Here is a 23,016-nt window from a genome sequence, read left to right as displayed (position 1 = left end):
AGGAGCTTTGAAGGTGAAGTGCAGTTGCCATAGTAACTAATGTTGACTCCCCTGTCTCCTAGCAACGGGATGTGGAGTGATGTCAATGGAAAGCATGCTATTTTCTCCTGCTGACAAAGTGATGTCACTCCTGTGTGTGTGTGTGTGTGTGTGTGTGTGTGTGTGTGTGTGTGAAGACAGAAGTTTATTCCTATATCCTATATCTCTGCTCTCTGGAGGGGGGCATAGAGATGGGGGACGTGATGCTGACATCCCGTGGAATCAAAGACAGACAAAAGGCGAGGATAAACTAAAATAGCTGTCTTGGGACGATGAATCATGCGCCAATTAAGGGTGCAATTATGCTCCTGGTTCTTTTTTTGGTCGGTGTCCTCCCGCCCCACTTTCAAATTTGCTCTGATAGATTTGACAGTGGGTGGAAGGGAGATGGATGATGCACATGAGAGCATCGCTTCACTAGTGCGTCCTTTTTCCTGTTATTAGATTTGGTCCTAAAAGACTGCATCTCTTAGTAACAGAACTGATGTATAGGATCCCTTAAACACTCATGGGAGATTACGGTTGAAGTCTTAAGGGAATCTCGGTGTCCCAGGTTCTGTCCAAGAGCACTGCGGAAGTGAAGGGTATTGGAAAAACAGCTCTCAGCTCTCTCACACACACGTAAAGACTGTCAGATGTAGATTTGTGCCACGTCTATCCAATTCTATGCAGAATAATAGGATCAACAAGGCAATGTAATTATCCTTATCTGGCCCGATGGCTTTTTCAATAACGACAAACAGATAATCCTGAGGTTACACAGGGACAAAGTCAGACTACTATGAATTATAAAGCAGGACAGTGAGCTCTGTGGAGATGGAGCCTCCCTTTTTTTGCCTCTAGTCATGTCCGGCATTTAAATGGCTCTCAATACAGTCATAAAAACATCTATCTTCTTGATCCATTAATGCTTTGGATCCTTCAAAAAGACAAACAAAGAACAGGCAACTGCAGTGGTTACATAAATAGCTGTGACCAGAACAGTTTGTTGTGTTCAACAACCTTTAATTAATATTTGTCTGAGCAGGTTGCCAACCTTGTGTAGGTTGCCTCCAGGAGTGACTGCAGAAAGGCAGATCTGCTGTTGATTCCACCACTGTGACACAGACACACTAACAAAGAAAGCCTTCCAACAGGATCAGAGCTATAAATAACTCTACGGCAGCACTGCAATATTAGTGGGTGGATTAGGGGTGAATCGTCACTGTCTATATATAAATCCAATGCAGTCAAACCTCTTCATTGTGGGTGATTCACGGTGACAACTCAATACGTAGGATTAAAATGGAATGTAGAGTTTAAATATATACATATTTTCAGAAATGTTTGCCTTTTCTTTCACTTTTTTCTAAGCAAACTGATCCAATGTTTGCCTGTGTAGGACATTTATTTAACTATTCATGTTTCTACTCTGAAGTGTAATATCACTGAAGTATTTCCAGACTGCAGTGAAGCTGTACAGACCATGCCAAGCAGGCTATGGACTCAGCATCATGCATGCAAGGGAAAACATCTTCTCAAATCGCCCTGTCTCTCAGTGTCATGCTGCCACCTAGAGGTGTAAGGATTTAGTTTTGCTCATAAGTGCTCCCTTCCCCAGATCCCTTTATGGTCATGAACATAATATCCAAACACTTAAGTTTGTAAATCCATGTGCACTTATTTACAAAATCATCTTGGGCAGCAGATTGAAATCTAAAATGCAAAAATCTTAAGGAAAAGGTAAAAAAGGAGGAGAGAAGAAAAATATAATTTGGCAATAGATTTAGATGTTTTCAGCATGACACCTCTCTATTGATTTCAGACGGTATTCACACTTATTTAAAGTCTGTGTCAATACAATTCTGAGGTTTCTTTCAAAATACATGAAATATGTTGGAAAATAGTTGCTGAAAACACGTGAAAAGACTGTGAACGATATATTACTGAAATGTGGAGTTAGAGGTTAAAACAGTTTTCAGTCCAGGATTTTGTGGGCGGTCCTTAAAGGGTGGCTCGATGACACGCTGAGGCCACCGTGAGGATACGCCTGCACCCCTGGCAGAGCGATAGAGATTAATTAATCTCACTCGGAGTCTTTCAAAGTTACTCATGTCATTTTCTAAAATCATCTGACATGTATCAGTGGCTTCAAAATGGCTGCTTGACTTGGGCGTGGCTTCAGCACATTCGACGGACACGCCCCCACTGTCCTAGAGCTGAGAATATGAATATTTACCTGATTTTGACACCTAATTTCATAAACTTGTTGATATTTTTAATCATTCAAATATGGCTGGGTGGTTAATAACTAATTAATAATGAATTAATAATAAAAATATATTGCAAGCTACAAGGAAAACACAAATAAGACAAAGAAATTGAACCCAGCAAGACTATATGTTTATTTAGAAATCACATCAGAGAAAACCTTGCTATAGCCATACAAGGAAAAAACATTTTTTTAGCAAACCTCCAATCAAGAAAATATACAATAAGATAAATGTATCGGTCAATAAAATAATAATCATATAGAATAAAGCAAATAAAAGCAATGGCCTATCAATAAAATAGTAAAAGTGAACAACAAAATGCTTACAATATTCTGTCATGGCCATTGACTGTACACTGCACTGACTCGGGCATATTGATGGTGTCAGTGTCCTGTAGAAAACCATTTATATTTCTTTTAGTTTTTCTTTTCGTTGTAGAAATGACAACTTGCACTTTCTTGCATGACCTTGTAAAGGCAGCAAAAAACATTAGTAAAGGCTAGACCAGTATGGTAACGCCTGCAGGCATACACTCTCTGAAATGGCACAATGTTACACCAGGGCCACAATGATGTGCTTACAAGCCACTCCAAAGAAATAACCTCAAATGTCATGGAGATAGAGAGTTTTTTTTTTTTTTAGTAATTTGACATTTTGATCGAAATCTTCACAGGACACTGACGATATAAAATGGAGGCTCTGGCATAGTCAGAGGACAAAGGCTCAACTTTAAAGCCTAATTAAAGTTTGTTTGGCTTTGTGTTGTAAGAAATAAGTCATCTTATGACCAAATATGCCCTGAGCCTAAAGATTATAAAAAGAGGATGGGTCACTATCCTGAAAGCAGGAGACAGCACGTGCAGTCAGCTGTAACTGGCTTGATTTAAACATATTTTCAGACTGTTGTTTCCAACATTATAATGTATTAACTGGTAGGTTATTTTTTCCAGTGGAGCTTGTCTCCCGTTGTCTAACAGTCTTGGCTATGACCCATCCTCTCATAATCCTGTCCTTAAGCCAGCAGGCAGCCAGAGAATGTCTCCATCCTGTCTGAGACACATTCATCCTCCGTCATACTGAAGACACGTGGCTGGAAGGTAAACGCTCCTCACAAGTCACCAAAGTGACATGTTGCTCTTCACACGGCACATCACACAGGCACAGAATCCATGCTAACAGATGGAGAGTGGTAGGACTGAATTCAATTGTGGGATCAATTGTACGACCGTGGACTGTACAGGGGATCACTTCCACGTCGTTAACTGCAAGAATGAGACACTTGAGCAGCTACTTTGTGTACAAGAATGTGTCGATCGAAAAAATAAATGCACATCGTGTGAGCAGGATCGCAATAAAACTCCTACCGTCATCAAACACAACAACAAATATTTAAATATGACATCAATCTGTGCGATACTTACGGTATCATTTGGATGAGAAACACTAACACATTCATTAAAGTACCAGCTAATAAAAAGGTAACTGATATAGAACAGCTATCATGATCTTAATTGCATTCAGTGCTCAACAGTGACAAATACATTGAGACAAAGTTGACAACACAGAAGCACAAGCCTCTTGAAAGCAATTTGTACAGTGACACATCCATCAGTTCATTTAACATTACTGTGTAGAGTGGGCTGGTTGTTTTGCCCATGTCTGGATGTTGAACATAATCAGCTCTACTGCCTTCAGTTATCTAAATAAACAAAACAACCAGGTGATTTTTTTATATATATGTAACTATTATCATGCAAGTGTTTAACTACCATATGAAAAGTGTGAAGCATGCCTTGTGCAGAGATGTTGAAAATTCTGTGTGACTGTGCGCGAACATTGAAACAAGTGAAGTTACGACTCCCTATCTGTGTCCCCAGCTGTTTTGGGGTGGTGCCCTGTGACACATAAATCAGGAAGTATTTTAGGAGGGAGCCTATTCAGCAAGAATAGAACCAGCAAACCAATCTTGTAATCAGCAGAGGTCTAAGGTCATGGGCCAGAGACAGGGAAGGTGGGGTGGTGTGTGGGTCTGGGGAGTGAAGCCAAAACTTCACTGACCACTAAGTCTGCAGGTGGTGGTTCGCAACGCAGAGATAAGGGGATAAAGGAGCGGGAGAGGAGTTAATCTGAGGGTTAGGGGCTCATGAATTGTCTGAGGGGACATGCTCCTCAAAGCCCTCACTCTCCCTAACCAGCGCTCTTTCCAGGATGACCCGTCCCTCCTTGTACCGTTGACTGTCCTCTGTTGCGAACTCGTAGATCCAGCCCAGCTTACTGTTGCAGTTTTTGCAGCTGACGTCCCTCACCATGTGTCTTCCGGTAAGCATCACTCTGTCCTGCACCTCGCTGTACTGGAGGTTCACCACCTGCGAGGGTTGAGACACGAGCATGCACACACATTTTGAAGTAGGGAACAAGATGCTGAATAAGCGTACCCTGTTTTATTCAGGGGGGAAAATGTTACATCACGACCGTCTCTGTACCTTGTTGAAGAGGAAAGCTCTGCCCGTGGCTCCTGTGAAACGTGTCGAGATAAGCTCAGACCTGTTGGTCAGGATGGTGTCACAGTTGGCGCAGGAGAAGAGGCGTGTTCCGCCAATGTGATCCAAGAAGATACGCCCCATCGTCAAATCTAAAAATATGAGACGAAAAGAAGAAGACCAAACTGTTTATTGATGGAAATCTAAATAAACATAAGACATAATAAACAAAAACATGAAAAAAGCAATACAAATTTCAGAACACACAACTATTTATAAAGAGGAAGCTGCACCTGGGCGTGTGAGGACATTATGGGTGATGTTGTAATTTGAGCAGGGCTGTTTCATGGTCACATTGAAATATGTGAAGAGTGTCAGTTATCCAGGCTATGGTATATCTAGAAATGCTACATCTATGGCAACTTAGCTTCAAGTTACCACAACGAAATGAGGACAAAGTGGAGTTACTTTGGTTTGTTTGGTTTCTCTTTAATGTCTCATCTCAAGGTCCTAACAAAGTGCTCCAAATGGACTGAGTCTTATAATGTGCCACCAGTGCACATGACAATAACGAGGTGTAAAGACGGTCATTTCATTCAGAGGTGTGCTATAGATTTTACCAAATCAATGTGTAATGTGTGTTGAACCAACTGTCTATAGGTTAAAATGCCTGAGAATCCCAACCAATCAATCAGCTAAGTTATGAAAAGAAAGTTGATTTGTCAAGGAATAGTGTGACTTTTAATTAAATCAAACAGCTATTTTCAATATTTTTTTTTCAGAAAACTTGTGATAATTCTCTATATCACAATAAAAAATAGTCAAGTCTGACAGTATCCGTATGGAAAATACCAAATAAGATAGTCAAGTCTGACAGTATCCGTATGGAAAATACCAAATAAGACAAATCATTCATAATATTCGGGTTGACAAAAGGTGTATGAATCCTCTTTTGAGATTGTTTTTCGTCGTGTGCAGACAGACAGATATTGGGGCACTGTTCCTGTTTTGCAATTGACTTTTCCTGTGGAAACATATGTCATCATGACTGTTTCTACTTTCTTTACATAGAAATACAGGCAATAACCATGTTTATAATGCTGCAGTGGACATGTAATCTGCAGAGTTTATATTCTTTAAAAATAAAAAAACAATTTATAAGGCTGAATAAAGTCCATAAAAACAAACATTGTGAGATTTAAGTGTATTTTGCTGCTGTAGTATCTGTTTATTTCAACAAGTACTTCTTGTTCCTGACTGACTGTAGATGGCGGCTGAGCTTTTAAATGGTGCTCAAAATAAAAACCCTCTTCATGAAAAATAATAAAAAACATAACCTCAATTTAAATGATAACTACTGACAAAAAGCGGATAATTTGCTGCTTTCCACCGGACAGTTTGTGTCGAGTGTTGTCGTGTTCATTCAATCAACTGGAAGAAAAAACCAAAACAACAAAAACAGGAGCTAACGTGACGTTAGCCGTCCAGCTAACAGCGATAAGGACAAAAACAAAACGTTTGTTTCCGCTCAGCTCAGCGTGACGGCGTCTTACCTTCACAGAAGTGTTTCAGCGGCACAAAATGTCCCCACCAGCGATGGTGTCACCGGGGTTTTTGGTGTATTTTAGCCGCGCAACTGTTGTTTTCCCCCCCGAGTCGTCGTCGTCGTCGTGGCTTTGTTGTTCTTTCCCCCCCGAGTCGTCGTCGTCGTCGTGGCTTTGTTGTTCTTTTTCAGCTGTTCCTGTCTCCGAAGATAGTGTCAACATCCGGTCATGACGTAATTCAGCTCGGTGGCAGGGGCGGCCACCGGTGCTCCACGAGGTGTCAGCAGATAGGGTCTGTATCCATAATTATAGGGTTTACATACATAAAAACACATATTATATATTATATATATTCACATTCAAAAGTTTCCAAGGGCCCACCCCAAAAAATAGGCCCCAAAAAATAGGTAAACACCAATATAAAATTATTAAACCATCATCATTGAGTATATATATTTCAAATATTTTATTTTAATTATCTCTTACGTGTTTTGGGAAGTAAAAGTTAAATAAAAATGGCCTTTAGTACATTTTTATGGTGGCTTTTAATCTTGCATCAAATAGTGAACTGCACTGCATACTGTATGCAGACTTGCATGCATGTACAAATCACCAGCAGTAAATATTGTGCTAGTATTAGTATTGAACTACAAGACGCAAAAACAGTTGCAAGCCTTTAATTAGAGTTATGTAAAGCTTTTGATGGGATAGTTAGGTCCTAGAGATCTGGTGACAACAGCTGTGCAAAAGGGGGCCAAATTTGATTTTTTTGTTATGGCGCCCAGTATTCCTGGCCATATTCACTCTGCTAAAGAGCTTCATCGTGCATTAGAAAAATTAAAGCTAGCCTAACCTAGAACACACTAATGCAACAATGGACAAGCATCAGGTAAGAGAAAACACTGAATTGGACACAAACAAAAACAAAAAAGGAAAGAAAAGTATGTATTATTGTTAGCATAATAAAGAAAAAAACACACTTAATACAGACACACTATTGTAGCAAAACCTACTGTTCAGGTCTCTGATGTCTTATGCTGTATTATTTATTGACGCTTGGCCAAGGAGAATTAGAGACACTCTCAAAGTTCATCAGAAGTGCCTGAGTCGGTCTCACATTCTGCCCAACTTGTGCTGGTGGATAGACTTTAAACCCAAAGATAACACCACAAATACTATACGCCCAGAATTAGTCAAAGAGAATGTTTTTACTCATGGAGGTGTTATTGTCAGCATATTCTAGTTTGGAGATACAGATGTCTGTCAACGACAAGTTATCTATTATGTCTAAGAAGGCAGCAACAGGTCTCTTTGACCCTGGCCACCACAGTGTTGAGATAGACTGGCACCTACTGTTCTCAACCAAAGCCAAACAATTAATACTGATGAGGACCTCAAGGCCCACACGTGACCTTGTGTAACCTAAGGACAGAAAATTCCATAACATTTACTATTCGGGTTAATAGTACAGTTTATGAGCTGCTCTGTACTGTTATACACTAAATATAATATAAAATAAACTATGTCAAAATTTAAGAACAACCTTCACCACAGATTCTACCTCTGAGTCATTTTGAGCATGACATGAACGAAACATGCAGGATTGGGCATTTTTGACATGTTATGGCAGGAAAAGCACATGTGTAATAATAAAAAGGCTGAATTTCATTCATTCATTCAGTTATTGTGCACGATAACTCGCTGTCATGACTTACTGGGACTTGAATAACTCCTGTATTTTTGCGTCTATGACAGGTCAAAATGTGTGGTGTGAAAAAGTCCTGGAGGGTACAGAAAAACCCTGTGAGGAAACACATGCAAGGTTTGGTTGAAAAAGACTAAAAAATCGACTGACTGACCAACCAACCAGGCGCTGATTGTAGTAATGAGCAAAAACATGTTGTAGCTCCGAGTGGGATACATGCAGAACCTTCAAACTCCTCGACAAACAAAAGGAAAAAAACAATATACTGCAACAACATTATAAACTGCAAACATTTTTCTACGACATAACTTGTTGTTAACTCGTTAACTCGTTGTTAAGGGTCAGGCTATCTGTCACGTCAATCTAAGGACAAACTCATAAAGCAGTTAGCAATCTAATCTCATGTCATCTCCAAAACTAAACTTAATTGCTGGTTGTTAACATATGGTTATATAACTCTGATAAAATATACGAAACTCAAGGAAGTTACATTTATCATGACAGTTTACAAATTATCTTATGAACAGACATTCAGTAAAGCAAATATAAATTGAAGAGCAATGTATAAAAAAGTATTAAAAATGAGCCCTTTATCCTTTTTCGGTCCAGTAATTAACTGGTGACCTGTCCAGTGTGATCCTGCAAAGGATAAGCTGGTCTTGATAATGCATGGGTGGACTGTATCCTTATGATTTGTATGGTTCTGTCAATATTATAAATGATGTACTTGAACATGGAAAGCTCTCTCTGTAAGCCAGAGAGCTAAGATTTTAAACTTTTATTAAGAGGCAGACGATTTATGGTTGTTTGAGCTTTTACACTCAAATGAGTTTTATTATGAAACAGAAATTAGTTCATTTCCCCGGAAAATCACTCAGGTTACTATCACTGTGTCCACAAACTCTGTCCTGTTCCTTAAAAGGATGGAGGAGGTCAGTCCTAATCATAAAGTAGACAAACTTAATACAAAGGCTAATTTGCCAAATGCTAATATATAATGATATTTGATCATATTTTTATTTGAGATTTTAGGATAAACAGTGTTAGACTGTCAAAACATGACAATGGTTAATGTTTTGTGTGTCCTGGTGCCACAAAAAATACTTGTGACACGGACACACATTGACAGATAAAATGCAGAGATAGGGAGAGGAGGAATGACTTGTAGTTTGGTTGATTGTTATCCAGATAAACTGATAAGAGTGAGAATAAAAGAGTGATTTTTCCACTTCTTTTTCTTACCTGGGAACACCTTTCCTTCTCCACCCCCTTTACAGGTACAGTGTGCTTTTACAGTCAGCGTCAGATAAAGTCATTCTTTCTCTGAGGCTGAGGGGGGAAAAAAAGGAGGAGGGCATTACACAATTACCCTCAGTGTGGAAGAAACTCAGTATCTCGCCTCATAATGGATAGATCTGCACTCCTGTTTCTGTCTGCCCTTCTTGCAGGATCCTGCGCTCAGTTTACAGGTAAACTACAGGACATTCAGCAAATTTTGTACATTGAATTATTTGTGTGTGCAAGGTGACACAGTCATGTGATGAGATCAGGATGATTTAGTAACTGAAAAGCCAGTCTTCTTTTTTTGTAGGTTAGTTGTTAAATATAGGGATACGGATACGTTTACGAGCGGTGTCTGATAACACGAGTATGAACTACAATAAGTGAATTCATTCATTCATCATCCCTCTTTTTTCCCCTCTTGCCTTGGATCTCTTCTTAAGTTGTGTTTTGTTTCTTATGTCACATTTAGACGCCATCAACGTTGATGTACGAAAAAATGAGCCATCAACACAAAAATCAGAGAAGGTACTGTATTTCGGTTGGTGTTCTTTAAAAATATTTATGCATTCATAATATCCTCTCTACACACTTTTGTAAGTTTGTATTTTTTTTCTGTGCAGACAGAAAACTACATGCCAATACTCTGCTCACCAATACCTACCACCTTATCCTCACCCTCTTCAGGTATACTGCACCCTGCAATCATCATCAGTATTCATGTTAATGTGTTCACTATCTCAAGTGACTACTGCGTCATTAGTCATGTCAGTGTTCTTATTTAAATGAATGCATTTTTTGGTTTCCATCAGTTCATACTCTCAGGCCTGTTGATATCTCAGCTGTTCATGTCTTGGGAATCCCACCTTCACACAGGTAGACAGACAGTAATACTCAAATCATTGGAAGTGATAATGCAAAGGCATTTGCTACCTGGGCTGCTTTAACTTTTATCACTCGCTCTGATAATGTATCTGTTTTTATAATTAGGGCTGAAGCCTCCAGAGTGGTCAATAAAGTAGCTGGTAAGTCTATAAACTCTCACTGTTTCTTTAGTCAAAGGAAGAAGTGAATAATCACATGAAATAAAGACATTTTATTTTGTTTTTGAACATGATTCATACTACTATGCTGCATTTCTGTTTTCTCACTTTAGCAGTATCAGACCATTCAGTATGTTGAGTTTTTTTATTGTAGTTTTCTGAGGATGCTTTCAGGTGTTGTCCTGGTCATTGATTTTGTCGTAGTTCATAAACCTTGCTCTGTCACACCATCAGCGAATAGGTAAAAGTATTTAAATAGTTCAGTTGAAGGTCGTAGTCAGGACCATAATACGGTTTGGGTGCTATTTATCTCTAAGGATAAGAGAGTGGGCCATAAAAAAAAGGTTGTTGACCTTCATTTCACATAAATGTAAGCAAATCTGGCAACATGACTGAAAGCTTTCATCAGCTTCCTGTTATCACACATACTGTACTGTACATAATCCACTGTGTAATCCTGTTGCAAGAACATTATACAGACTGTAGATTAAATCAGTGAAACTGTGTCTCTTTGCGTTGAATAGAGTTGCTATCCATGTTTAACCCTGAACTGATCGCTCAACATGTGGATCAGGCCTCATTACAGCCCAGGTAACACACACACACCTGTACAATTACACACATAAATGTGTAAATGAGTGTGTTTCATGTCAGTGTGTGTGTGTGTGCGTGTTGCAGAAGCTTGTTGGAAGAAGCTGAGGAACTGTCTCTCTCCATTTCACATCAGGTACACATTATTGTCTATTTTAAGCATTATATTCTTTTGATGAAAAGACTTCTATACTTAGTTCATCCACTATACATATGATAAAAATAAATAGCAGTTACCTCTATTTGTGTGTAAAAGTATACAACTTGTGTATCTCTTGTCTATTTCTTGGCTGCAACAAGACTCCAGGAAGTTACTGCGCCCAGTCGGCCAATAAATATTCCCATTAAACCATAAAACTACAAATTTTACACTTAAAATTTTGTACAGATTTAATGAAGGCAATAAACCATGATAAGCATAGGTTAGAGGTGCTAGTAGGCAGATTTTCTGCCTTTGGACAGAGACAGGGTAACTGTTTTGTCCTTTTTCAGTGTGCTAAGATAAACCAACTGACTCCACATGTGGACCTTTGACAAAATTTCATTTCATGGAAGGAAAAAGGCAGAAAAATGTGATTGTCAATGATTGTCAGAAAGAACAGAGTTCTCTGCATTTTGAAATTGCAATGGGTTGGCATGATGTCTCAGTAGTCAACACTTTTAGGCCATAGTTTATATGTTCTCCCCATGCTCATAGGAGTTTTCTAGGGGTACCTTCTTCCACTGTCCTAAGACATACTGGGTGATTTCCAAACTCATTTTCTCATAGGCATTAATGAGAGTATGACTTCACAAGTTACCTGCTCAAAGCTTGATCATAGCTTGGCATAGGCCTTCATGACACTAAACAGGAAAATAAACTGAAACTGATTAATGTCTTGGAACCTGTTACAGAGATTTTACCCTGATGTAACTTTGGGTAGAGTTTGCTCAGATTGCTCTTTCTTATATCTTTACAGGTGACAGACTGGAAGTTTGTGCTTCTGTTTGTCCCGGCAGATTCCATCTGTGCCTGTTCACCAAATGTAAGATTACTTACCGTACGACAACAAAATCATGATGATGTAGCACACGTTAGAGTTAGTAAAGGATGTTAAGAGTGTCTAACTGTGTGCTTCAGATAGCTACAGATGTTGCTGCTGTTGTCCAGGAAGTGGAAGCAGCTCTGCAGCTGTTGCAGAAAAAGGTATTGTGCTTTTTGTTAAATACAATTTTGCCATAAACAAATAGAACTGTGTAAAAAAAACAACTAACATGCTGGATGTATGTTTACAGTTGCATCACACTTTAGTTCACGTCGTGGTCTGGAGCGCACATGAGCAGCAGGACAAGTGAGTATTCAGAATTTAAGATATTAAAAAGCTAAAGTATATATATGTATATATGTATATACCTATACATTTTTACATGTATGTGTGTATGCAATGATGTGCTTTGCCATTATTTGGCATCAGGTGTGACTGTATGAGAGATAAAAACATAAACCAGCGATTCCACAAAGCCACTCTTCTGAAAACACTACAGGTAAAATACATGCAAATGAACAGTGTTTGTGTGCTTGTGGCTCGTGCTCATCTGAATTATATTTGGCTACTTACTTGACACAATGTATTTATCTTGTTTTCAGGACTCTTTGAGTCACGTTTTGGAAAATCCAAAGTGGCACAGCAAAAGGGTGGACTTCACTGCCGTGCTGCAGTCTGCCCCAGTTATCCTCGAACAAAGCTCAGACTCTGTAAGTAAAGAAAAGTTACGTCCACGCGCTGGTTATAATCACAAAATACTGTAACTGACAGCTGTAAATTATACAGCCTGCCTTCCAGGAACATCAAAGACCCTTGAAACGGTTAATGTGCAACTGGCATGCCTTTCTTTGCAGGAGAACACATGGTCTGACGAATTAGCTGTTCAGCTATGGACAAACCTGGTAAATTCTTATGAATCAAATATATATCTGAATAATAAATATCAGTACTGTATGTGTACATTTGGCTGTTTTAAAACCTTCAACATTCATCTGTATATTGTTCTGACCTTGAAATTGACTGTCTCAGTTGTGTAATGAACCAATAGTGTCACCATAATGCCTCAAAGCAAAACTAAGATGGAACATTGATTATGCTGAACGTTTATAACTCTGACGAGAGATTAGATAAGACATGTACTAGATGAACTGAAGTTGTTCAACGTGATGACTTTCTCCAGCCTTGTTCATTCTAGATTCATACACTGATACAAGAATTGTGTAATCAGTACTGTCTGGCAGTGTGCTGTCATTGGCTGAACAGAATGGCCATCCTTGAATCATGACTTTTTCTCCTCCAGCTCCAGCCATCGACAGGTCAGGAAGAGATCATGAACCTCGACGTCATTACTATTCCTTGCCCTACCGAGGTGAGGCATGACGTCCTATAGTGCAGTCTATTTAAAATGTCACTCCTAAATGTTGTTGAACCATGTGTAGTCTTAGCGTGGAAAGAAAATGCTGAAAATACACATGTAGATGTTTATGTGACTAGACTTTGTCTGTTTGCATGTGTAGATTTCTCCTGAATTCACAGAAAGTTAGCCTTAATGGCTTATTTGCGTATTTAAACATAAACTTTCAGACCACTTGCAATACATAAAATATTGTCTTAATGTAAGTAAGTAAGCGGGGTAGTTTCATAGTGATATCTATTAGTTAAGTTAGTTAGTTAAATGTTACCCATTCACAACTCGTGCAACTTTTTCCACTTTCATCCCAGGAACGACCTTTCCTGCGGACACAGAAAAATTCCCCCACTGAACGCGAGGGAAGAGCCTCAACACTAACAGATCCTGTAAGTCTTTTATGTAGATTACAGAACTACAGTGTAGAATGACAACAGTTAAACCTATTTAAAATACTGTGTATTTGCAGATTATGGGTACAGAGATACCTTGCACAGACCGCATTCCATCTCCCACTACACCAACTTCAGGTAAAAGATCGTATTCTGCTAATATATTCTGGGAAATGTAATTCAATCCGGACAAACTCAACCACTTTGTTCTCTGTGTAGTTCACAAACTCAGACCGGGAGATATCAAGGTGGTGGCAGCAGTAGGTGACTCTCTGACTGTGAGTGTTTCCCTTCAAGTACTATTTTCTGTAGTCAATTTTATATCTACAAATGTACTTATCCTAATAGACATGATGATAGGAGTACAGTCTATATAAAGAACAGGACAACAGATCTATTATCTTTGTACTGTTTGTACAATAACCAATGGATGCACAGTGGCTTTCAACCCACACTGCAGTATGTGCTTCTGGTTCAATAAATATTTCTTTATCTGATGTTTTCTGCAGGCAGGCAATGGTGTGGGTGCAAAGGCAGACAACCTGTTGTTAGTCATGAGTGAGTACAGAGGACTGTCATGGAGGTAAGATGAGCTCAAGCACCTTTTTTTCATTTCATAGTGTGGGAAAATACGAGAGTTAATTTGGTAATTTTGTGAGCTGCTTTTAAAACCAACATGCTGTTTCTTTCGTTTTCAGCATTGGTGGTGATGAAAACATTACCACTGTGACAACTCTGCCAAGTATGTTTAAGTTTGTTTTTCTAATAGCATTATCTAAAATCAAATGACATAAAAATGTCTTACTTCAGGTTTATCTCGTCAAATATGTCCACCACTGGCCAATAGTGGCATTGTGCTTTTATGACTTTTGTGTCTTATCACCATCATTACATTTATACGTTTTGGACAGTGATCTTAATCAGCTCATATATTTTAGGATGCCTTCGAGAAGCAATGATAAGATGCTGCATCTTCATCTTATCAAAAGTTAGAAATTGCTTTGTCAAATAATATCACATTCATAGAAAAACATGACAAGAGGGATTTATATCGACGTGCACTTTTTTTTCCAGTGCTTTCAACCAAGAAAAAAAGCTAGTCAGTGGACTTTGACTTCAGATCTTGTAGAATTAACTTTTATGCTCAGTGCTACACCGATTATATAATTTACATAATACATAATGTACACAATTCTGTGTGTCAAATCAAACATTTTGTTTCTTCCTGACCTTTCTTGTATTTGTGCTGTGCAGACATCCTGAAGGAGTTTAACCCCTCTGTGACCGGTTTCTCAACGGGAATAGGTAATCAGAACACTGCTGGGGCCTTCCTCAATCAGGCTGTGGCAGGAGCGAAGAGTGGGTCAGTCACATTCCTTTATTTTTGGCATTACTTACTTTTTACTCATTTTGAATCATAATACATCAAATCTTATGTTCTGACACACCAGAACAAAGAATTTGAACTTTTTTTAATGTTTCCATCAATACTTGTTTCTATTTTCAGTGATATGGTGCAACAGGTGCGCGTCCTAGTGGACAAAATGAAAACTGATTCGGTAAGGCAGTGGTGAGCTGTGGTAGAAATACAGCATAGAGATATGCTCTGATGTAATCTTTGTCGAAGTTTTATGTTCACAATAACCACATTAACAAAAGATTTACCTCTTATCTCTTTTACAGCGCATTGATTTCCACAACGACTGGAAAGTGATCACCATGTTTATTGGTGGCAATGACATATGTGACTTCTGCACAGACAGTGTGAGCACTCTTACTTGTGTATTCAAGATTTTTTGCAATAATTTTGACATTTCAGATTGTCATATTGAAAGCTATCACTATTCCCAGAGCCAAAATTGAAACACTCAAATTGCAAACAGTCCAGAAACTTTTATAAAAGACAAAAAAAAAAATGTAGCAAATCTTAACATTTGAGAAGCTGGAACCAGCAAATGTTTGGCATCTTTGCTCGAAAAAAAGACTCACTGACTCGAATGATTAATCAATTATGAAAAAAAGATGACTAATCAATTCATTGTGTGAGCTGTAATTTCTTTCACATTTGCTTTTTCCCACAGATCTTTTTCTCACCGAGGAATGTGGTCGATCGTATCCGCCAAGCTCTTGACATCCTCCATAGTGAAGTATGTTTTTATCAGTCTACAGTATATAAGCAATTTTAAAGTCATAATCCAAATCACACACTAAAGCTTTATGTTTTGTGTCATCCAGGTGCCTCGTGCCATCGTCAATCTGGTAGAGCTGTTAAACATTGTACCATTACGTGATCTGCACAGTGATAAAACTCTGCGCTGTCCCACGTGGTTGGTCAGGTCAGTGATCTCTGGTTGTTTAAAACAAAACTGATCAAGTCGTCATTTAACTGTTTTAATGTTTGTGTTTCAGTTTAATTTGCCCCTGCATACTGAAGCCTAAAGAAGGATCTAGTGAACTCCAGAACGTCAATGACATGAATAAAGCCTATCAGGTACAAGGTTGAGTTTTTTGTACATAAGCAAATGTGGAGGTTGTGGAGGTTAATTTAACCTAAATTACCAAATTTTAAGGGCTAAATCATCATAATTTCTTCATTGTCAAATAAAAATAATTTCATGACTGAGAAGTCAAACACTTCTGTGGTCTTCATGTTTTGGTTGCCTTTCTGTCCAGCATACTATTAGAGAGCTGATTAACTCTGGGCGGTATGACACCTACGACAACTTCACTGTGGTACTGCAGCCCTTCCTCAGGGAGATTTACCTTCCCAGGTTAGAGGTAAGAACTGACACACCTGAAACATTACATATCCTTTGTGGGGGTTTTTGGGGGGGTTTTCTAAAAATTTCCTCCAATCCCTTCTCTTTTTTCAAAAGAATGGCCAGCCTGATCGCTCGTTCTTTTCACCCGACTGTTTTCACCTCAGCCAGAAAGCTCACACCCTCATGGCTCAGGGTCTTTGGAACAACATGGTAGGATTTGCTTTATCAGAAGACATTTCCTACATTTGTATTTTATTACATGCGTACAAAATAACTCACTGACTGTCACAATCTCTTAGTTAGAGCCAGTGGGCAACAAGACGTTTAGACAAGACTTCGCATCTGGCATTGATTTGAAGTGTCCCTCTGAGGTAATTTGAAAAAGGAAAAATAGACATTGAATGTTGTTGTTTCTTGTCATTTGTGTGTATTAATGCGTTTTGATTATTTCTTTGTTAGACCAACCCATTTTTTAGGACTGCTATCAACAGCAACTACACCTTTCCTGGCCCTCCACCCACCCCTGCTCCCGTTACAGTAGGTCATAGTTTCTGTGTTTCGTACACAGCACAACTTTAGAAGTTATTTATTATGCACAATGCCACATTATAGATTTGAACTATAAATGTCTTTGTCTATTCTTTAGAATTGGGGCAGTGACTTTTCCTGTGTTAACACAGCTCCATCCGACTCTGTGCCCACTTCAGGTAAGCATTCGAGGCGTAACCTGAAGGGACATAAAAAGATTAGACGTGTAATATGCTCATGTTGATCTTTTATTAGCTCACAGGTTACGACCAGCAGACATTAAAGTGGTGGCTGCTCTGGGAGACTCTTTAACGGTAAGTTTGTACACAAGAATGACCGAGAGTTTCTCTAGGTAATATGTAATATACCTCTACCTTTGCTTGTGTTATTTTTAATACTTAATAAGTAGCATACTGTAACAAATGTTGCAAATAATACCAGTAAACCAATTTTTGGCCTATGCTGTTATTACATTTTCTTGTTTTGTGCATCATTTTTCACTCACCAATTCTATAAAATCCAGGTTGCCGTATTTTTAGAACTAGGAATGAAGTTCTGCGTGTTTGAATAATGCTTCAAGTTAAATGATTAAATGATGACCTGCTCCTGGGTCGATTGTGTTGTCCTTTACTTTTTCTCTAGGTACCTATAAATCAAGTTAATGTGCGAGCTGAGAGGACATTATCAATTTAATGGGTCAGAGAGAAAAAATGTGTCTGAAAATGATTGAATAGTAGAACCATCTTTCTCTGCATGTAGACCGGCTTTGGTGCAAAGGCAAAGAGTCTTCTGCTGCTAAGAACTGAGTACGTGGGGGTGTCATGGAGGTGAGAGACTTACACATATTTTATACATAACACATTTATTTCATTGCATTGTGATCATTTGATTCATTGATTGCTTTTTATTAACAAGCATCGGAGGAGACAAAACTCTGGAGACTGTCACAACATTACCCAGTAAGTCCCAAACCTCATCTGTCCTGTAGCCTTCTTGACATGTAATGCATATTAGCACCACTAGATGACAGAGTTGGACTGTAACAAAATCAGTATTTTGTCTCTTGAGCAGTAATTTCCCCTCTTTCTTTTGTCTTTTTTACATCAGATATCCTGAAAAAGTTCAATCCTCAAATCAAAGGAATGTCAAAGGGACAAGGGAAAAAGCAAACTGGCTTCAATGTGGCTGTATCAGGAGCTAAAATATCGTGAGTTTTGATATATTGTCAAGTTTGAATGGTTCACCTTCATGGATTTTGTTCCATCATGAAAATCTCTAATTTCATACAGAGGAATCCCAGGGCAGGTCCGACGTCTGATTGATATCATGAAAAATGACTCTGTGAGTTTCATTTATGGTACTATGGTGTACTAATGCATGTACTGATGCACAAATAATGTGATTGTGTTGTGCAAAAATGTCATCTCTGTTCCATCTCTTTGCTTCTGATTTGTCCTCCATCCTTTATAGACTGTGGATTTCCAGAATGACTGGAAGCTGGTGACCCTCTTCATTGGAGGCAATGACCTGTGTCAGTACTGCAATGACCGCGTGAGTTGCTTCAAGAAGTCGCCCTAGGAAATCCAGGATGATCCAAGGAACGAAGGACATTTTCGAAGCATAGAGACGTCTCATGATATCACTCTCCTGCACACTGGAGCACAATAATCAAGCTTTGTGAACAGCCCTCCCCTAATTGTTTTATTGTGTCAGAGGAAGATGAGAGCAGACATGGGTTCTTTTCAATGAGCACATTCTGTCACTTCACCCCTCCAACACAAATACCGCCCCTCCCCACTCTCCTCTATCTCAGCCTCTGTCTGTATTAAACAAGCACACGAGGCACAGTGACAGGCCTTGTTCTCTAAGAGGCATAAACAACACAGAGGTCAACCCAGACTCTCTTCATCCTGTCTCTGTCTCTCCCTCCTTTTCTCTCTCTCCTTCTCCTTTCTCATTTTGTCTCCTCTTCCCCCTCTCTCCATTACGCTCCTCGTGCTCCACTGACAGGGTCTAGGCTCTCTTTTAATGTTTGTGCTTTGAAGCAGAATATCAAAGCATCAGCATCAATTTAAGATGAGCTCTGAGGCTGTGGTAGTGACAGCTTAGGGTTAGTTGTTGCTTGTACGCTCATGCATGTTGCATGGCCTGTGCTCTTTTGGTTAATGCATGCTTTTTAGGTACACACCTGAAATGGGTCTTAATTATTCTGCTGTTCTCTGGTAACAACAGAAAAGAGCTGCTAATGAAAAAAAGATTCATGATGAATTAATAAATGTACGTTGTGTGTAATCTTTTCTCAAAACTACAGGCCACTTTGTCACCTCAGAACTACAGCCATCATATGATGACAAGCTTGGATATGCTTTACAAAGAGGTAAAAATATGTTATATTCTAAAATATAACAGTTTATTGATTAGAAAAAAACACCATAAAAGACTAAAAATATTAGATCAGATTCAATTTAACTCTATGAAACTATATAAAGGTCATGTTTTATTGCTTTCTGGCTGTAGGTTCCCAGGGTGATTGTCAACGTCATGGAGATTCTGGAAATTGAAGGCCTTCGTAGAATCAAAAGGGATAGTCTCGGGTGCAATGTGTTACAAAAGTACGCTCATTGATCTTCTCATGCTAAATCAATCCTGCATGACTCAAGACCACTGAGTTTAAGGATTCATCAGCATCTCAGTATTGATCTAATACGAGTCGTTCCAGCCAAGAAATATTTAATTATTTGGTGTTTATTAGAGGATACCTCATCCCTGAATCAAATGACAAATTCAGTTTTGTACTATGCGAAAGGTAGCGCTATGTATCAGTCAGTCATGATTATAAAAACATTTTATTTTTCCAAAATCAGCTGTTTATTTTCACATTTTATCCTCAGGTATATCTGCCCGTGCTTCTTGTTAGCAGGAGAGGATTCCCCAGAGCTGGCTGAAATAAAACGGATCAATCGGGAGCTACAGGTTGGCAAACAGGAACATCTAGTTAAAGTCTCCCTACACTGAAAAATGAGTTCTGCTTTTTGTTACCTCACTCAAATGTTTGACATTTATGTGTGCTGAATGATGAATGTGCAGGGCTCGACGCTAGAAGGCAGTTTTCACTTTCATCTGTTGAAAGACAGTGGTGTAGTGAAGGATATACACAGGGCATACCCACTTATTTTTCAGTTGGCATTAGGTATACCTACATCTAAATCTCCTCTGATGTGCATCATTCAGTAGTGATGTGTGTGCCAGTATTTATTGCAAAATCTGTACTGCTCTTCTGTGGCTATTGTTCATTTTTATAAGGTAAATAATCATTACTCCCTAAAGTCAAGCAGCAGACGTTAAGTCACAATGTGCAAATACTACGGGAGTACGTCCCATGTCTTCAGGAACCACAACACCACGGCTGAAGGGGAAACATTTCTCTGCACTTACCTTAGATCTAAATCTGAGATGTGTACATACAAGCATGATTGTGTGACATCGCAACTGCTTTGGATTCAATCATGGTCCAATGTGCAATTTAAATCTTGTGTCTACACAGTAGTTTAACTTTTCTGAAGTGAAAATATTTGCATTTTCATAGATTTTGGATAGTTTAATGAGCATTTACGGCCTTTCTTTCAGGTCGAGACGGAAAGATTGGTGTACGGAGACCGCTATGATGGCAGAGAAGACTTTGCTGTGGTTGTGCAGCCCTTTTTTCAGAACACTGTCGTTCCTTTGAATGCTGTAAGCCCTCCGTGTACTCCCAAAACTCCACTGCACAAGCTCTTCCCAAAGCACATAATTGCTACAAACACTCATGTTGTATGATTTCTTCTCCAGGACAGCAGGCCTGACGACACCTACTTCTCTGCTGACTGTTTCCACTTCAGTGAACGGGGACATTCTGACATGGCTGCAGCTCTGTGGAATAATATGGTGAGTCTGGCAAGGCGAACAGTTAAAGGCTAACTGTGTTTGACAGGGGAAGCATTCTGGGTAACTCTTTCTAAATGACCACATCTAACTGCGATTTAGTCACGGACTGAGCAAATATGTCATCTGTTTTATGTCTAGTTGGAGCCAGTGGGTAAGAAACAGACATACAACAATTTCACATATGGCCGAAAAAACATCAAGTGTCCCACAGAGGTAAGAAAGCTGCCATACCAGCACTTCTGACATTGTTGACCCATTTGTGATTTATCTGTACAATTTGTGCATGATGACTTTTGACTGGTTCATAAAAGTGAATGACCTTCATTCATGCGTGTTCCAGGAGCATCCTTACATCTTCACAAAGGAGAACAGCGTCCCCATTTCAACCACAGCTACAGCACCCACAACACACAGCACAACCCTGCCTCTCACCTCTAATTGCACGGACAATGTGCCAGGGTGGCTCGCTGCTGTGCTGGCCATAACGGGTATTCTGATTGGCGGGGGTGTCACCTGGCTCCTCCTCTCCTGCAGAGCCAAGAGAAGCAAGAGGGTGATGACGTTTGCAGGGGAGATGACAGGCACTACATTTTAAAGAGCTACTTACTGTATTTTTCTACTATTCTATTATTATATAAGGCAAAATGTAAGAACCACAACTACAAAACAACAATAGCAATATTTAAAGTGGTTGTAGATAATAAGGATATTTTTTTATATTTGTCATATATTTGACCTTACTAGAGAAGTTAATTATTGTCATATTGTCCTAACCACAGAAAGTATTAGTGAAGGTGGAAAAGCTACACCAGTCTTTACTTAGGGAGAGCAATAAATAAGACATGAAGTGAAAGGGTTAAAAAAAAACTGTAGTAAGGTGTGTTATCATTTATTATTCATGAAAAATACATCCCTTCATATTTTGTATGTGTTGCATTAAATTGTATTTAAATGTTGTAGCTGGTCTAACAACTGACTTGAGACAATGCAATTACCGACCACTATATTTCAAACACAGCAGATTTCATCCACAAAAATAAAGGCTGGAATTATTGATTGCACAATAACTTATTACTACTGTTATGTGTTTTGATTTTATTTAAATGAAAATATATTTGAATTCAGAAGTTTTCAGATCAATGCAGATTTCTGAATGAACAGTTCACTCTTGGTAGATGTAAATATGAATCTAATGTGGCCATTTTGTGCAATGATAAATACACGGAAAGACAATGTAATGTCGACATTGTTTTATGTTTTCTTTGTTTAATACCTTTGATTGTACAAATAATTTCTGGTTATTTGGAATAAATAATTTGCAGTAATTCATATAAACTCTAATCTGAGTGCTAAACAGACATCTGGGCAATCAGCCCTGATGCATTGCAGTCTGCCTGTCCAGAAAATCATCACCATTACACACTAATGGTATTTATCTCATGTACCCAGGACATATCACTGTATCATAAATTACACAAACCACCAATGCACAAATGATTGTGTCTGAACACTCATCAGACCGCATGTATTACCTGAATCATTATCAATGAGTTAGCTGACTCATAAAACATAAGTGTTTATTTTATGACCTCTTAACAGTGATGAAAGCCACCGACTGCTTCTGTTAATTGCGTAATTAGCATACAGTGGTTGTAAAGTGGATTTACTCACGTACTGGGATACAGTTTGGTATTTTAATTGTCTAGTCTATTATATATATGTATACATACATTTCAGGGGAAAACTTACTTTTTACTCTAGTACATTTGATTTTACAGCTGTTTTTACTGACAAAACACATAATCACTTTATTTAATTATTAGGTTATTCATTAATTTCACTTCTAAAACAATAGTATAAAAATGTCTCTGAGGCAAACAACTAAAAAAAATGTATGTAAGATGATGAAACATTGCAATAAAAACTTAAAAGCTCCATCTGAACCAGCTACAAATGCTTCTTTACATACAGGGAGGATTCTGATGGTGAAATGCATGACTTCTATTTGTAAATTTGTATTTTTATATGTACATGTATGGCTT

General features: G+C 38.6%; 3 protein-coding genes and 1 long non-coding RNA gene across 4 annotated transcripts; 3 read left to right on the top strand and 1 right to left on the bottom strand.

Moving 5' to 3' along the window:
- Positions 1–2,399: 2,399 nt before the first annotated feature.
- Positions 2,400–6,459, bottom strand: LOC104936455 (protein yippee-like 5). Its single transcript, XM_010752487.3, has 3 exons — positions 6,325–6,459; positions 4,775–4,923; positions 2,400–4,657 (listed from the first exon to the last, which is right to left on the bottom strand). Exons 2-3 carry the CDS (start codon positions 4,913–4,915, stop codon positions 4,433–4,435), a joined length of 366 nt encoding a protein of 121 aa, XP_010750789.1. The 5' UTR covers positions 4,916–4,923; positions 6,325–6,459; the 3' UTR covers positions 2,400–4,432.
- A 58-nt stretch (positions 6,460–6,517) lies between these two features.
- On the top strand, positions 6,518–9,986 carry LOC113744613 (uncharacterized). Its single transcript, XR_003461677.1, has 4 exons — positions 6,518–6,607; positions 9,298–9,489; positions 9,774–9,829; positions 9,925–9,986. It is a non-coding gene; the product is annotated as an uncharacterized LOC113744613 (long non-coding RNA).
- Positions 9,987–12,215: 2,229 nt separating this feature from the next.
- Positions 12,216–16,199, top strand: LOC113744600 (phospholipase B1, membrane-associated-like). Its single transcript, XM_027275069.1, has 16 exons — positions 12,216–12,266; positions 12,390–12,459; positions 12,563–12,670; positions 12,815–12,862; positions 13,261–13,329; positions 13,683–13,757; positions 13,838–13,898; positions 13,980–14,038; positions 14,270–14,343; positions 14,459–14,502; positions 15,015–15,123; positions 15,268–15,319; positions 15,444–15,524; positions 15,842–15,907; positions 15,996–16,019; positions 16,170–16,199. The coding sequence occupies exons 2-16, from the start codon at positions 12,400–12,402 to the stop codon at positions 16,197–16,199; spliced, it is 960 nt and encodes a 319-aa protein (XP_027130870.1). The 5' UTR covers positions 12,216–12,266; positions 12,390–12,399.
- On the top strand, positions 15,034–22,009 carry LOC104936458 (phospholipase B1, membrane-associated-like). The gene is made up of 23 exons (XM_027275068.1): positions 15,034–15,123; positions 15,268–15,319; positions 15,444–15,524; positions 15,842–15,907; positions 15,996–16,251; positions 16,434–16,538; positions 16,637–16,732; positions 16,822–16,893; positions 16,982–17,059; positions 17,169–17,229; positions 17,306–17,364; positions 17,810–17,877; positions 17,966–18,009; positions 18,158–18,257; positions 18,340–18,391; positions 18,521–18,601; positions 19,362–19,427; positions 19,568–19,662; positions 19,942–20,023; positions 20,678–20,782; positions 20,879–20,974; positions 21,113–21,187; positions 21,315–22,009. The coding sequence occupies exons 5-23, from the start codon at positions 16,234–16,236 to the stop codon at positions 21,567–21,569; spliced, it is 1,608 nt and encodes a 535-aa protein (XP_027130869.1). The 5' UTR covers positions 15,034–15,123; positions 15,268–15,319; positions 15,444–15,524; positions 15,842–15,907; positions 15,996–16,233; the 3' UTR covers positions 21,570–22,009.
- Positions 22,010–23,016: the final 1,007 nt, after the last annotated feature.

This window comes from Larimichthys crocea, chromosome XXIV (assembly GCF_000972845.2).
Source record: "Larimichthys crocea isolate SSNF chromosome XXIV, L_crocea_2.0, whole genome shotgun sequence".
NCBI lineage: Eukaryota > Metazoa > Chordata > Actinopteri > Sciaenidae > Larimichthys > Larimichthys crocea.
The sequence above is the reverse complement of the archived record's forward strand: the minus strand, read 5'-3'. Positions and strand labels throughout refer to the sequence as shown.